The 16,003-nt window shown below is 52.3% G+C and overlaps 1 protein-coding gene across 4 annotated transcripts in view; it reads right to left on the bottom strand.

Annotated features, from left to right (window-relative positions):
- SLC43A2 (solute carrier family 43 member 2) overlaps positions 1 to 15,501 on the bottom strand; it is a 37,659-nt gene extending 22,158 nt beyond the window's left edge. The window contains exons 1-5 of one of the 4 annotated variants that reach the window (XM_086686363.1): positions 15,355 to 15,501; positions 14,286 to 14,483; positions 5,351 to 5,558; positions 3,992 to 4,047; positions 2,767 to 2,843 (exon numbers count right to left, since the gene is read on the bottom strand). In XM_086686363.1, the coding sequence (XP_086542489.1) occupies positions 2,767 to 2,843; positions 3,992 to 4,047; positions 5,351 to 5,558; positions 14,286 to 14,445 (501 nt within the window). In that variant the 5' untranslated portion in view covers positions 14,446 to 14,483; positions 15,355 to 15,501. Of the gene's footprint in view, positions 1 to 2,766; positions 2,844 to 3,991; positions 4,048 to 5,350; positions 5,559 to 14,285; positions 14,484 to 14,645; positions 15,266 to 15,354 lie in introns of those variants that run through there. The other 3 variants (XM_086686361.1, XM_025919000.2, XM_086686362.1) reach the window with 3 other exon arrangements.
- Between the last annotated feature and the right edge of the window lie 502 nt (positions 15,502 to 16,003).

Below are 16,003 nucleotides of genomic sequence, written 5' to 3'. Positions count from 1 at the left end.
CAAGTGGGCACAGCTATGTTCCAATAAAAACTTTGTTTACAATCTGCACCCCACACTGTAGAGGCCTCTTTTAGGCAACAGGCTTGAGCAATGGAAACCTGAGTAAGGGAAAAGGGCGCACGGTGACCACTGGGCTGAGTACAAACAGGCCCATTAGGTGACCCACCTCAAAATAGCCATAACTCCCAGCTGACCAATGGGCCACTTACAACTGGGCACAGGTGCCGAAGAAGGAGCATACATTCCCATAACTCCTCACTCCCCACCTTAACTACAGCCCCCCACCACTGCCTCCTGGCAGATGTCTCTCCTTGGCTGTTCACCCACCGCTCCCTTGCAGTGTATTCAATAAACTCCCATCTCCTTTGTTCTGCCTTGGGTGAATTCTTTCCCTGCCCTCGCCTCCGGCTTCCACCTGGCCTCTACCTGATCGGTTGCCCCACACCCAGCAGTGGTCTGGATTTGGCCTAGGGGCAGCAGTGTGCTAACCCCTGCTCTAGACACAAGAATGGAGACCTTAGGAGACAAGCCACCAGCCTCCCTTAAACAGACAGCTGCTAACCAAACACTTTAGGTAACAATCAGATGGTTTTCTTGCCTGGTCACTCTGTATCCTCTGTACCTTTGACCTCCCAGTGGGCGGGTGAGGAGCCAATGGGAGTGCTCCCGCTACAGTGCTTTTGGACTGTGAGTGCTTTTGGTCTGTGTTAACACACAGACCTGTTAGAGGCTGATGAGGGCAACAGACCCTCCCGCGGAGAAACGCACACACAATTTGCTTGCATACAACTTTAAGGGGGTGTACAGTCCTCCTTAAGTTTATTCATGATCACCCGGAGGCCTCAAAACCCTAGGGGAAGATCCCTCGCTCACTCCAAAAAGAGAGCTAATTTTTTTTTTTATATACAAAAGAGCTCTTACAAAACACTTAAAAAAGATCAACATACCTGTAGAAAAACAGACAAATCGCACAAAGAAGCAATTCACAGAATACAAAAGATCACAAAAAAAGAGGTGGAAAGATGTTCTGCCTCGTAAACAATTAAAGGCAAATTAAAAAAAAATCATGGTATATCATTTTCAACAGATCAGACTGGCTAATGTTTAAAAGACTAATAACAGGGCACAGGAAGGGGTGTGGAGAAAGGGCCACTCTTACTCCTGCCGGTCCACCAGAACCAGTATGGGGAAGACCAGCAATCCCACTTCTGGGAGTTTATTTTACAGAAATATACATACGGGGGTGTGCACCTTAGCATCATCATAAATCAGAAAGACTGGGGACCTGGGGCGCCTGGGTGGCTCTGTCGGTTAAGCATCCGACTTCGGCTCAGGTCATGATCTCACGGTCCGTGAGTTCGAGCCCTGCGTCGGGCTCTGTGCTGACCGCTCAGAGCCTGGAGCCTGTTTCGGATTCTGTGTCTCCCTCTCTCTCTGACCCTCCCCCATTCATGCTCTGGCTCTCTGTCTCAAAAATAAATAAACGTTAAAAAAAAAAATTAAAAAAAAAAAACAGAAATAAAAATGCACAAAAGAGTACAGAGTAAATCTCCCTCCTGTCACAGAGGGCAAGGCAAGCAGAGTTCCCAGATTTGTGCATGTCACCCACACCCGAGTTGTCACCCACACCCTGAGCATCCCACATACACAGCCCTGTGCTGTGCCTTTCTCACCCAACACAGATCTCTCTGAACTCCCCATTTCCATGTGCCTCCACCAGACGGTTACCCCTTCCCACCAGGACAAAGTTAATAAGGCAAAGTGAACAGGATAGGCCCTGGGCTGGGCCTGGCCATGGGCTCACAGCCTGCAGGTAGAGGGGTCATGGAGATGCCAGCTACCTATTTAAGCTCCTTCCAAGAAGACCAGCAGTCCCAGGGCCCCTCAATAGCATGACTCGACTCACTAGTAGAAAGGGAAATCAGAAACCAGAGTGCCCTGCGAATGGCGACAGTAGATATTACATCATATAAGTTTTTCACGGGGAAACTAAGGCAAGCCAGACTTTGTTGTCGGGTGGAAATCTCTCTGAGAAACGTAGTATTCTCACTTCTTTCCCATCAGCCAGCTCTGAAGGGCAAGCCTGCAGAGAGCTCCCTTCGTCTTCCTGGGGAAGACATTTTTGGCCTTCTTTGACTCTCTTTCTTTCAACCTGGACCTTCCTGCAACCACTCTCACCTCAAAAAGAAACACATTCTGTGGTGTTCCACTGCTATAGGTAAGGTAGGCGCTCAAGCATCCCAAGAAAACATCTCCCTCCTCAGGTCGGCTCGCTGTGCCCTGGCATGTAGAAAACCAAGAAGAGACGCAGCCGGGTACTCCCCTGAGCTTTCCATTCCATTCTGGACAAAGGCAATGGTGAAGGGCGAGGAGATTCCAAGGGAGGATTGTTTCTAGAGTGCACTATTAGCCAGAGTTGCCATGGAAAAGGAGAGGAAAGAAAGTGGGCAGCAGCTTTTTTCCTTCCTGCTCCTGTCTTCTCTGGGTACGTGGCTAGTGAGGTGGCTTCCTCAGTACCTAAGCCAAGATCAGAAGGCAGGGGATGGGCTCACTCCGAGAGTTGTGCTCTGCCTGCCTCCGGAACCTCCCAGCCCAGGAGGCCATGACTGGCTTTGCTAGGCCGCTTCATCACCAGCAGCCTCTCCTGCTTGGGATGTCCAGGCACAGGTAGGCCAACGGAAAGCAGGGCAACTGAAGCCAATAAAAGCTGCCTCAGATTCACAAGGAGATGACCAAACGAGAGAGCTTTAAAAAATCAATACTTACTGTTAACGAGGTGAAAGTCATGCACATCCCACCAAAGCCATTCAGAGACAGGGCGATGAAGATGAGCACAGACAGAGCTGGAAGGAAACAGAAGGCTCATCAGCCGGGAACCACGGCTGAGCTTCAGGGAGGCCTGGCCCACTGCCTCGCAGAGAGCAAGCAGAATGGACGACGGGCCATCGGGGGCTAGCGCCGGACACCCGGGGAGGGGGAGCTGGAACAGCCTCTTCCTCCTCACCCCCCTCCTCTTTGATTTTACAGGACTTGGACTCCTGCTAAAGGTCTGACGCCACCCCTTCCTTTCTCCATTAACCTTAGAGCAAGCCAGAGGCCCAAAGAAGCTGCTTCACCGAAACCAAATATACGGGTCTTCAAAAATCAGTAGATGAGCCCAGCTAAGATTTTGATGAAACCCAAGTTCTATTTTGGTATTTGTTCTGAAAGTCTTTGAAGCAACAGCTCCACCTAAACAGGGTTGGGGACCAGTTGGATTCTAAGCCATTTTTTAAAAATGTAGGCTCTATGCCCAACTTGAGGCTTGAACTCACTACCTGAGATCAAGAGTTGCACGCTCTTCTGACTGAGCCAGTCAGGTGTCCCAGCTTTTTTTTTTTTTTTTTAATTTTTTTTTTAATTGAGAGAGAGAGACAGACAGACAGACAGAGTGTGAGCAGGGGAGGGGCAGAGAGAGAGGGAGACACAGAATCCAAAGCAGGCTCCAGGCTCTGAGCTGTCAGCACAGAGCCTGAAGCAGGGCTCGAACCCACAAACCATGAGATGGTGACCTGAGCCGAAGTCGGACGCTTAACCGACTGAGCCACCCAGGCGCCCCCTAGGTGTCCCAGCTTTTAAGCCAACTTCACAGTGCTGGCCTAGGCTGCCTCAGGGGACTCAGCTCCCAACTTCTGGACACACCCCTCAGCTAGCCTGGTTCTTAGAACTTGTCTGGGGTTGGCATCAATGAAGCCATCAGGGACTGGCTTGGCTTGTGATGAGATGGGAGCATGGTACACCCCGGGAGCTTCTCTCAGACGTCTGTCTGGGGGACTGCTGTCTTACCCAGCCACCTGTTTGAGATAAGTAACTGCGTGAAGGCCTAACAGGCATCCCCTCTAATTTGAGCAGTAAGGCCTGGCATGGCTTCCTAGAGCAGATGGACCTGTGAGCACCTCTGGGCACTCTCTCTCCAGTCCCTGACCAAAGAGTAGAGGAAAAGCATACTCACAGTTTGGGTTACTTGCTCCATATGCAATCAGCAAGCAGGAGACAGCAAAGCAGGCACTAAAAACAAGCAGAAATAGTACATTATTTATTATTATTGTAAATAGTGTTATTTGGAAGTATTTACCATAGGTCAGATGTTTTCAGAAAATGTATATACATTCTCTCATTTAATTTAACATTTCTAAGGAGTATAATTGGCTCCGTTTTACTCATGAAGAAAATAAAACAAAAAGAAAGAAAAAAACAAACAAACTACATTCTCAAAAGTCTCATAGCTAGGAGGTGTCTTAAACTGCAATTCAAGGCCCGAAGGCAGATCTGGTAAATACCACTATCTCCTGTGCCTTCCCCTCCCATCCTCAGACTGGAGAGGCCAAAGCTCTGAAGTGAGAGAGAGCACAATCCATTCTCCAGATTCCTCTGCCCATCGTGCCAGGGGAGGAACAGAACTGCACTGAGCATGAGGGAGATAATGGCAGTTTCTGAGTCCTGGCTGCCTGGCTCCATCCTGGGGACAGAGGCCTCTCAAGCTCCAAAGAATGAGTGAAACTGATCTCCTACCCATGCCCTTCACGGTCACAGGCCTCACCCGTTGCAAACCACTGCCCTCCATGTGATCGTTCCCAGTGGGCCTGATCTGGGGAGGATGCTGGCCTGAGAGGGCTAGCTTCTTGGTGGACTGACCCTGAGTCTGGCAGACTGGAGCTTTACGGACCATATCAGGAAGTGCACAAGATGAACCACTGCAGTGCCGGGGGGTGATGGAAACAGGAGGACTTCTGCTTTATCACTTTTTTTTTTTTTTTTTTTTTTGCAAAATTTTTTTAAATTTCAATTTTAGCTAGCTAACATACAGTGCAATATTGGTTTCAGGACTGGAATTCAGTGATTTTTTTTTTTTTTTTTGCAATTTTTAAAAATTGAAACTATTTTATCATTTTTAATCTTAGCCACTTTAATTGACATTTTTTTGTACATGCATCATAAAGCAACATAAAACATTAAAAATGGCATATGTGTATATAATTGATAATTCCATGCTTATATTGGACGTACATGTTCAAAATCTTTTTTTTCTGATGGGAGAGGTCAAAAAGATGGTGGAAACCAATGTTCTTAATGATAAGCAACTCCAAACCCTCCCAGGCGGGCCTGGGGGCCTGATCCTTTTTTATGCAGTATTGGCATGTCTCAAGGATCACAGGACCTACTGATTTGGTGGTGGAATGAGTAGGAAGCCCACTCCGGGTGGGCATTTAGGAAGGTCCACCGTGCATCTGATAGCAGGTACAAGGATTCCCTACAGTGGGGACCTCAGCCCCAGGAGTCCCACCTGCCCACCCCCAATCCCTGCACTGACCTGCCCAGCAGCCTGAGCTTCCTCGGGCCATACTTGTCCATGACGATGCCTAGAGGTAGGGTGATGGCGCTGAGCAGGAAGGAGCCTACGGTGAAGGCCAAGTTTAGCATCTCATCCTGGGCCTTGCAGCTGAGCCAGCCATTCATCCAGCTGACCTCCTCGTGCTCCAGCTCTTCCGTGTCCCCCACTGTGCCGTTGGTGACATTCTCTGTGTGTGCAGAAGGAGGGAAACTTGACCACAGGGTTGAGGCCAGGATTCCCAAAGATCAGAGGGCAAATGCACATTCAGACCCCACTGGAAATGTCAGGGCTGGCTCTGGCTCCCCCACAGCAGGTGTGGCTGTCCATCTGGTCCCAGCCCCCTGGAGCGATAAGGTGGAGGCCCTGGTCTTTTGTGGAGGGCACAAACCCTTTGGAGAATCCAACGGAGGAGGCTCTACTCCTGCTCCTCAGAAAATGCATGTGAAGTGTTGTCCACAGTGTGAGGAGATTTATGTGTCCCTTGAAACACACAAGCCCCAGCTTGGGAGTCCCATTCTAGAGTAACCTATGCTCTGGAAGAATAGGCCTCAGGACCCAGTGTAGGCTGTGGGGCCGCAGGTGGGCTAAAACCTCCTCAGCAGCTCTGTCCCTGGAAAAGGACAGCAGCCAGTATGTAGGCGGTCGATCCTAGATCACTTAGCAAGCACAGGCTGCTGGTCTCACCGCAACACTCCGGTTCTCCTCAGTCAACCAAAGGGAAGAGTAAGCGGGTCTCCTTTACTGCTAAGTACAGGAGACTTCTCATACCTACACCTGCTACCTCCCCCGGGTATTTTCACAGCATCGACCACCACACATACTGTGTCACAGAATCCCTGGGAAAGGTTTTTTTATTTTTTCAATTAAAAAAAACATATGTGTTAATGTCTATTCATTTTTGAGAGACAGAGAAAGAGAGTGAGCGGAGGAGGGTCAGAGAGAGAGACAGACACAGAATCTGAAGCAGTCTCCATGCTCTGAGCTGTCAGCACAGAGCCTGATGCGGGGCTGAAACCCCCAAACCGTGAGATCATGACCTGAGCCGAAGTCGAACGCTTAACCGACTGAGCCACCCAGGCACCCCAGGAAAGATTTTTTTTTTTAATTTTTTTTTTTTATATTTATTTATTTCTGAGACAGAGACAGAGCATGAGCAGGGGAGGGACAGAGAGAGAGGGAGACACAGAATCCGAAGCAGGCTCCAGGCTCTGAGCTGTCAGCACAGAGCCAGACGCGGGGCTCGAACTCACAAACCGTGAGATCATGACCTGAGCGGAAGTCGGTCGCTCAACCGACTGAGCCACCCAGGCACCCCAGGAAAGATTTTTTTAAAACAGTCCCAAGTTACTTGCTTTCACTCGTTGAGGTTCACATTTCTTATTTTTCTTGCTGGGGGTCAAGTGTTGCTGTCCCCTGTGACCACAATCTTGAGCTGCAATCTCAGCCCTTAACGGCCTCTCCAAAATCCACCCAGCACCAAGACAACAAAAACTAGGGAGGAAGAAGCACTGAAGCAGCTGAGGGCTGGAGGGTGGAGTGCAGGCCGGAAGGCGGCACAGAAGCCCTCCCTCCCTGACTGCTAGTTAAGAGATGCTGACTAATCCCACGAGGAGCAGCCTCTGATTAGATGCGAGGTCACACCGGGAGAGTCAAGGAAACACCTCTCTCCAGATAACTGCCTGACTCCGGATTGCGGCCCTCTGGCGCCAGGGCTATAAAGCTGAGGGCTGCAAAGGCCTGCCCAGGCCTCTCAGGGCTGCCCCAGGGTCACGGAAAAGGATGCACTTAAGGTGAATCATGCTATATGCCAACCTCCTAACCAACAAGCCCTGCTGGGGGCACACAGGTTGAGGGTGAGGTGCTACAACCTGGCCTCTGGGTTCCAATTTTGGTGTCTCTACTTCCTACTTGTATAACCTCAGAAAAGTGACCTAATCCCACTCTATCTCAGTTTCTTTATGTGTAAAATGGCGTAACGTAATAGCAGTATCTACCTCCTAGAGTCTGCCCGGGAGATAAATGAGAAAATCCAGATAACGCTCTGGGGCTCACATGGCCGTAGAAAGTACTCAATGAACAATAGTTATGAGTTATTATTATTACTATCATGGGAGTCCTGGGAGGGTGCACCTGGGTGGCGGCGGAGCTGGACAAAGTAACTGGGTGCAGGGTCCCATAACTGTGTGTGCGTAGCATGAATTTGCATCTAGTCGCCTGTTAGGCTGGGGGCCGTGTCCCCAGCACCTCACCCAGATCCTGGTGTATGGTAGCTATTTACTGAATGAATGAAAACAACGGAGTCAGATCACAACAGCCAAAAGGCCCCAGAGAGAAGAAAGGAACTAGGACATACGGAACCATGAAAATAGAGGGGACGCACGGAGATGACAGGCACATTGCTAACCTCCTAAAGCCACAGAGACAAGACCCAGCACGCCAGATTCTCCCCCCACCCCCAATCTCTGCCACTTCCAGTTTTCCAAAAGAGGCCCCACCATGTTGACAGCCCAAACACAGGACAAACAGGATCATCTGAGTCCATCAGCGTCCGGGTCAGAACCACCACACACCCTGCCTTAGCCAGCGGGCCCGAGCCGCTCATCCACTGTGGGATAGCCTCGGCAGAGGCCGGGCTGCCTCACAGGCTGGCACTGGTTTCTGGTGACAGCTCGGCCAGCAGCAACAGGAAGCAGGAGGACGGGGTCCCCACACAGCAACGGCCATCCCCACGTTGGTGTGCAGATAGGGGCAAAGCAGCACACGTGTGACAGGCTGGATGGGTGCAGAAGGCCCCTCAGGGCCCAGGATCGTTGGCTGGCGAATGCTGATTGCGGCCATGCAGGGTCTGGAGCCCATGACGGCACTGAAGGACACGAAATGGCCTGGATGGCTCAGTCGGCTGAGTGTCCGACTTCGGCTCAGGTCGTGACCTCACGGTTCGGTTAGTGAGTTCAAACTCCACATCGGGCTCGCTGCTGGCAGAGCCCTCTTCAGATCCTCTGTCCCGTCTCTCTCTGACCCTCCCCTGCTCACACATGTGCGCGTGCTCTCTCTCTCTCACAAATAAATAAACATTAAAAATAAATAAATAAATAAATAAATAAATAAATAAATAAATAAATGACACAAAATAACTCAGGACTCGGGAGCACGGCAGGATCTGCTGCTACAGGCAGGGAGCCAGAGCTGGACCGAGAACTGATGGAGCCAGGCAGCACCATCTCTGGGTAGAGGCCCCAGGGTGTCCACCCTCAGTTTCCCCAGAGCTGGACTCCTAAATCCATGATGATACTCACCAACAGAGAGAAGATAAATCCCAAGGCAATGTACCCAAAGCAGTCTCCCTGATTTGCCATAACTGGGGATGTCCACGGAAACATCTCGAATTATTTAGAGATGGATAGACAGAGAAGCTCATAAGGAGAAAGGCAACACCAGGGGGAAGGATATCTGTCCCCCGTCTTTCATCTTACAATCACTGCACACAGGAGCAGGGACCTTACACAACTTGGGCCACTGGCTTTCTCTCCTTAAAAAATTCCCTGCCAACAGGGCTGCCTGGCCCTCTGCCCTCCTGCCTCTAGGCAGGGATGTCCAGCAACAGGTCAGCCTGGGGTGGGGGGTCCCAGTGGCCTCTCTTCGTCTGCCCATGAAGCAATTCAAAAGTGTCCCTTGCTCCTAGAGGGGACTAAATCTTCGGTGAGCCCAGAAGCTTTGTTGGCAGTAAACAGTCCACGTGAATAGTCACAGATCCAGGAGATGCCCAAACACAGCCACACCCAAGCTGTACCTCTCCCTCTGCTCTCACCTGGGCCACCGTGGGCCAGGAAAGACACAAACAGATAAGCACAGAGGAAGTGTCAAGCCCTGGGGTGCCCCTCTGCTCCCAGACTAGAGCTCAGGCCTCACTCCAAACCGGCCTGCTCTGCACCTCACTTGCACCTGTTTATCAAACAGATGTCTCTGCAGTGGGCGGCCAGGGTGGCCTGGCCCAGCCCAGCAGGGGAAGGTGAATCAAGAGGACAGGCAAGGAATTGGTGTGGCCCGAGTGTGCTGAGAAAATAGCTTCAAGGCTGCTTAGGGGCAGGGAAGAGAGAACAAAGCCTGCACTGTTCAGCCCTCCTCCCAGAAGACTCGCACACAATCTGCACAGTGAAAGTAGGGGACAAAAGGGGGTGCTGTGACCCCACTCAGGTTCCCCTGACATCTCTGGGTCAAAGAGGGAGCTCCCCCCACCCCAGAGAAACAAAGGGAATGAGGAACAGAACAGCTGATTGCATGATGCTTAAGGGAGCGAGGGACACGGGGCTGGAGACCCCTCCAAATTTGTGAGCAGCCCCCTTCTCTGACTGGCTGTTCACTGGGCCCTCCACCCAGGATGCAGGCCCCTGGACCTCCCTGCTGATGGTCCCTGCCCCAGGATCTCCTGTCTGTCTCCCAAATCCTTAGTCTATCCGGCAACAGGAAGCAGCATCTCAGTCCAACAGGGGGATGTAGGTGAGAGGTCAGTCTCAGACACAGAGCAAACAAAAGGCAGGACACAGACAGAGGGCCATCGTGGGGAGGCCAGGGCCTAGCCCCTTGCTGCGGTCCCGGAGTGCCTGTGTATGCTGGCTGCTATATTCAGTGGTATTCGTTCTGTTTCACTCAGTGCCCTCTCACCCCCACCCAGATGCCACACGAGGACACCAGCAAGTTGCTTGCCCAAGGTCTCCCAGACAGTATATTATGGGGAAGCTGAACTTGAATCCAGGCTGCCAGACCCCAAAGTTCCTGCTTTTAACCTTCAGGCTGTGCTGATGCTGTACCACCTGAGTTAGAGGCATTTCAGAGAAAATATGCTGAGGGAATGGAGACAGCCCAAGGCTATCACAGTGTCGGGGACAGCACCAGGTGGCTCTTAATGACACCTAGTGTGAATGGGACCGTCCCCAAGATCCTCCCTGAAAGACAACCCAAGCTGAACAGAACCTTAATGCAACACCACGAAGGCAGGTGGGGCCAGCGGATGTGGGGGAGGGAAACTGGGTCATGAAATGGGCAGGAGGAAGGCAGGGGTGGTAGGAAAGGACGCTGAGGGCGCCAGCTCCTTTCTGTGATGCATCCTGAGGCCGAGGGCACCAGCCTTTAGACCTTACCCGTTGCTACAGAATACTTTTTTTTTTTTTAATCCAAAATACACTGGGCGGGGGGGGGGGGGGGTTGTGGGAGGGATGGAAACAGTCACATTCATAGCAATACAAGTAAAAGGGTGGGTTTTCAAAAGCTATCAAAGGCCAGCAGCCTTTGAGTGAGGCAGAGACCGTTAAAAGAGGGTCTCTAAGCAACAGGGAATGTCTCTTGTCCACATCTGCAGCTTCAGCCCACCTGCAGGGGACCAGTCCTGGCTCTGCTTCCCTGCTGTGACAGCAGCACCTCTGCCCCTTCAGGGCCCAGCTTTGTTTCGTGAGGGGTTCAGCTCCCCTGCCACCACAGGCAGAGAGACTGCAGTGGTCAAGAGCACAGAACTGGGATCTGCCTCGGCATCCACGGAGGAGCTGGACTGAGACTTCCTCAGGCAGAGGCCGCGACTCCATCCCCCACCCCGTGCCCAGAATGTGGCAAGACCTCAACAATTTTTAAGAATCTAATAGGTGAATGTGATGGTCACCCTCTTCTGCCTCTGTCTCTTCTTCCTGCCTTGAGAATAAAATCCAACTTCCCAGGGCGCCTGGGTGGCTCGGTTGGTTGAGCGTCCGACTTCGGCTCAGGTCAGAATCTCACGGTTCATGGGTTTGAGCCCCACATCAGGCACTGTGCTGACAGCTCAGAGCCTGGAGCCTGCTTAGGATTCTGTGTCTCCCTCTCTCTCTCTGTCCCTCCCCTGCTCATGCTCTGTCTCTGTCTCAAAAATAAAATATAAAAACATTAAAAAAAATTTTTTTTAATAATTAATTAATTAAATAAAATCCAACTTCCCCAAGTGGCCTCCTAGGCCCAATGGGCCTTGGCTCCTTCCCACTCTCCTTGCCCCCTCCTCTCCCAACTCACCCCTCTTGGCCCTCTAAACATCAGAGAGGCCCTGACACCCAAGTTGAACCAGGTGCCCTCTGTGGCTCTCCTTCCTGGCACCCTGCTCTCCACTGGAGTTCTGACCCCCTCTTGGAATTATATGGTCTGTGTGTTTAATGCTGGCAGACTACAGACTCCCTCGGGACTGCTCTACACCCCCAGCACAGCACCTCAATTAAATGTTTACTGAACGTGGAAGTTAGAGGAAGAGGAGATTAACAGCCCCCTGATCTGACCCTGTCCAAGAGGGCCATCAGATGACAGAGAGAACGAAGAAAGAGGTCAAGAGTGGGTAGGTATGACAGCCATCTGGAGGCCAGAAGGATACGGTTCTGGAAAAGCCCTGTTCTTCCTGGGCTGGGAAGCCAGTCAGCTTCCTATCCACACCAGAAGGCAAAGCCCAAAGGCCCACCCCCAGTCCTTATCAATCCTGTCTGGTGGGCAAGGCAAAAAGAGCTGAGAGGCAACAGAGAAACGCACATTTTCTTTCCTTCTCCCACCTCACTATGCTGGAACCCAACACCGTGTCTGTGGTGAGATTCTGGCTGGAGTCCCAAGAACCTTTCAACAGGTTCAGGCAAATTTTCTTTAGAGAACAAACTAAATCAAAGGTCCTAAAAGCAACCAAAAGCTGACAAATTTGCATCTCAATCAGATGTAGACCAGTATGTTTTTCACAGTCTAATTCAATAAATGGCCCAAAGGCTTCTGTGTAGTTCAGCCACCTACCAAGTTTGAAAATATTAGGCCTAAGCAGAAACCTTGACCCTAAATCCTCCAGACACTCCCAGTTAGGCATGGAGGAGACTCCTGGCCCCCAAAGGCAACAGGCTGCTTGGACTCCAAGAAGCAAGGAGCAGCGAGGCCAGAGATAAGCTAAGTGGAACCGGCAGGCCTGTCCGTCAAGGATGCTGGGTCAGCAGGTTTGCCAGGTAGTCAGAAAAAACAAAATCAAAGGCAGGAGCAAAGGCACGGGATAAGAAGTTGATGTTCAACCTACAACCTGACCCTTCACCTTCACTTTGCTTTATAGAAGGGACGGGTCAAGCTTCTCTAGGGCTTAAACACCAACTCAGCACTGTGTCGGCACAATCTCCAGGACTCCTCCCATTTTAACGAAGGAAGAAGCCAAGGTCGAGGCAGGAATGAAATGACCAGCCTCGATGCTGCCAATACCATAAAATAATTAAGCAGTGGACAATCTGGGGGATAAAACCCTAGAATCGGACCTTCCACAAGAGGTCCAAAAAAAAAAAAAAAAATCGACCACAACAGTCCCTCAGTCTGGACGAGATGCTAAAAGCTTCATCTGGGGATGATGATGTTTCTTGCTGTTCTTAAAACCCTCGCTGTACCTTGAAAGAATCCATCAAAGAGGCAAGCAGGAAGGGTCATGATCTAAAGCAGGAGGGCGGGGAAGGAGCCAAACACTCCAACCTGCTCCTTCCAGATAGTCCTTAATCTGCTAACATCTCTTGGGCAAAGCAGAAAGCTCGTTCAAGGAACAAGGTCTGAATGACTCTCCCATCTCCCAAGATTTCTTGCTGATGTGGGGAAAGTTCTGCCAAGAACCTTTAGGCTATTGGAAATATTTCTGAGTAGCTAAAGGCTAAAGGTTATAAATGACATACTCTCTGTCCTCTCTCCCAGGTGGCCTCTACATCTCCTCCATTTCTCCTGCTCTAAACTTGTCCCGCAAAGCTTGCCTAGAGACTGAAACACTTGGGGATCTCTTGGGACTGTCAGGAGAGGGAAACAAGGAGGATTCTACATGGGGTTCCAGGCAGCGTGAGCTGGTCCAAAGTTTTCTCTCCCCCTCAATTTAGAACTCTAGGAAGAAAAGGCATGCCAGCGGTGTGATTCAGAGGGACAGACTTAAGCTATTTCCCTCTAAGGGGACTCGCACAGGGGTTGGCTGACAAAGGAACTGGGAAGAGATATTCCAGAGTTCAACTATTAGATAGCCCCTGTTGGGGACAACAGGAGGGCAGAGGGAAACATTTCCTATCAAGGTTACCTAAGAAAGGGGATGCAGGGTAGAGGTGGGGACTTGGGTCCCACTTCTTGGCTTAATCTACTGGCCTATAGCAATTAGGATCCTTAAACAGGGTCAGGGGGCATGTGAGGGTAGGAGTGGGGGTTACACTCCTTGTAGACAAGCATCCTCAACCTGCGTTCAGCAACACCAATGATGCAGCAAAGGGAGAGGACAGAACTAGTGTTATTTCCTTAAATACTCCCCTTGCCTTCCCCTACCATGATAGGCAGATAGAAGGCCACAGAGACATTCTCATGGCCTGTGGGAGAAATGTCCTTTGGAAAATCATAAAGCAGCAAAAACAGACAAGAAATTGTAGCTGACATGCCCTTAAGAGACTCCATAATGGCCTAAAAAACATCTAGATTCTAGACGAAACTTCGATGGGGTGGAGGCCAAGCCACTTCCTCTCTCTCTTGCTGCACCCCAACCATTGAGTCAGGAGTTCCTCTTTCTCACAGTCAGAGAGCAACATATTTAGTTCAAGTCAAGTGATACGCCAGACACCAGGAGGAGAGAAATCCAGCAAGGTTCCTAGGTGGCAGAAAGAACATCCCGGACCTGGAGGTTCTGGAACTACCAGAGTCCTCAACTGTGTGGCCTTGGACAAGTCAGCAGATCTGTCTGAGCCTCAGTTTCTTCACCCACAAAACAGGGACAATGATATGTACCCAGCTGAGCTGGCTGACGATCAAATGGGGCTTTTGCTAAATGGGAGGCGCTGCGCAGCGAGGCGGTATTGCGGGCCGGGTCCTCACTGCCATCTCGCCCTCTCCCAAAGCTCCCACTCCGGGAACCACCCCGAGCCCGAGACGCCCGTCTCACCTGGCTCAGTACACAGGTATGAGTAGAAGCCCTCCGACTTGAGCATGATGAGCAGCGAGCCCCAGCCCAGGAGGACTGCCGAGAAGAGGAGGTTTTCCAACACGGCTGTGCAGGCCATCCACCAGCGGCGCCGATGGGCAGTGGCCAAGGTGGGCGCCATGGCGCGGCGCGGCGGCCCTGCTCCGGCTCTGCAGCCACCTGCACACAGACCCCAGTCAGCGTCAGCGCCCGGCCCTGCCCAGCCTGTGTGGCCAACCCGGGCCGCTGCCGCAGCGCGCGCAGCTTGTCACCCCTCCGTGGCCCGGACCGTGGGTGCGCACAGCGAAGGAAGCCCCAGCCCTGCCTGGGTCCCAGGCCAACCTGTCCGCGGCTGGCTCGTACGTCTGCCCTCAGCTACGGGACAGCGGCCCCGGCCAGGCAGGGAGACCTCTCCCTTGGCTCATCCCGAGGAAACCTGAAGCATGAAAACAGGAGGGACTAACGCATGCTCAGGGACGTGGAATTAATCCTGGCTCTCCGCAGGACTGACATAGCTTGGGGACTGTCAGGGGAGGCACCTTCAGGTCCGGATACCTGGGCAGGGCCATACCTGAGGACTGCCACTCCCTGGGACCCTGACAGGAGCCCTCCCGCCCGCACTCGAGACCCTTCCCCAGAGCTGGTTCCTTCAACCACAAGATCAGCGCAGGGAATCCGGAACGGCCCGCCCCCGGCCCGCTCATAGGCTGGACGGCTAGGAACTGCTGCGCCATTGGCCGCTGTCTAGGTCGCTAGGCGCTGCGGCCACGCGAACCCCGCATGGGAGAGGCGAAGCCGGTTCAAACCGGCGGCGCGAGCCACCTGCACGACCCCCATTCCGGCTGCTTCCGCGCCATTTAGTCTGTTCCCATGGAAGCGGACCCCCCCGTCCCTCCATCTCCGAGCTGCCTCCTCCATTCGTCATCTCTTCCCTGGCAGACCTTCATCCAATCTGTTTCCTCTCATAGTTATACATCTTCTCCCTATGCCCCTATTCGTGCGCCTTCTGTCCCCGTAGCACCTTTTCCCAGATCCCCAAGACCCAGCTCACCCGGCTTCTACTAGCGTGTATCGGGCCCGGCCGGCGCCTTTTCTGCCTCCTTTTATTCCAGAGCTTTTATTTCGACCCCAAGACGAAAACACTGTCGCACGCTGATTGGCTGAGTGGGGGCTGGAAACAGGCATTGGCCAATCAGCAGCTACCCGCCCGCCCGGCGGCGAGCAGAAGCCGGTTCCGGCCGGACTTGAGAGACAAACAAGAGAGCTGGGGAGGGGGGGGGGGGGGGTTGCCGGGGGCAGCGGTGGGTTGCCTCTACTGCTACTGCTGCCTTAAACTGGAGTAACAGCCGGGCTGGGAATTCCCCGGGGCATTGCCCCAGCGTCTCTCTAGAGCCTTACTCCGAAGCTCTGACCCTGGGTTCGGTCCCCTCTGTGGATGTTCTGGTGGACTGCATGCCTGCCTCCCTCGCACACCCAGCTGGGCTCTTGCACTCCGTTCTACTCCAGCCCGCTACATAGTCCCCAGCTTCCCCTCTGTCCTGGGCGCCACGTCCCGATGCCCTGGCTCCGTGTGGGTCGTTCGCTCCTGCCGTCTCCATTGCCTCTCCCACGCAACGCTGCCATCCCCGGCTGCCCTCGGGCTTTGTGTTCTGATTTCTCGCTCTCCTGTCCCCAGTGTTCTCCATCCAGGCGCTGTCTGC

This window comes from Puma concolor, chromosome E1 (assembly GCF_028749965.1).
Source record: "Puma concolor isolate L17-30 chromosome E1, mPumCon1.1.hap2, whole genome shotgun sequence".
Taxonomy (NCBI): Eukaryota; Metazoa; Chordata; class Mammalia; order Carnivora; family Felidae; genus Puma; species Puma concolor.
The sequence above is the reverse complement of the archived record's forward strand: the minus strand, read 5'-3'. Positions and strand labels throughout refer to the sequence as shown.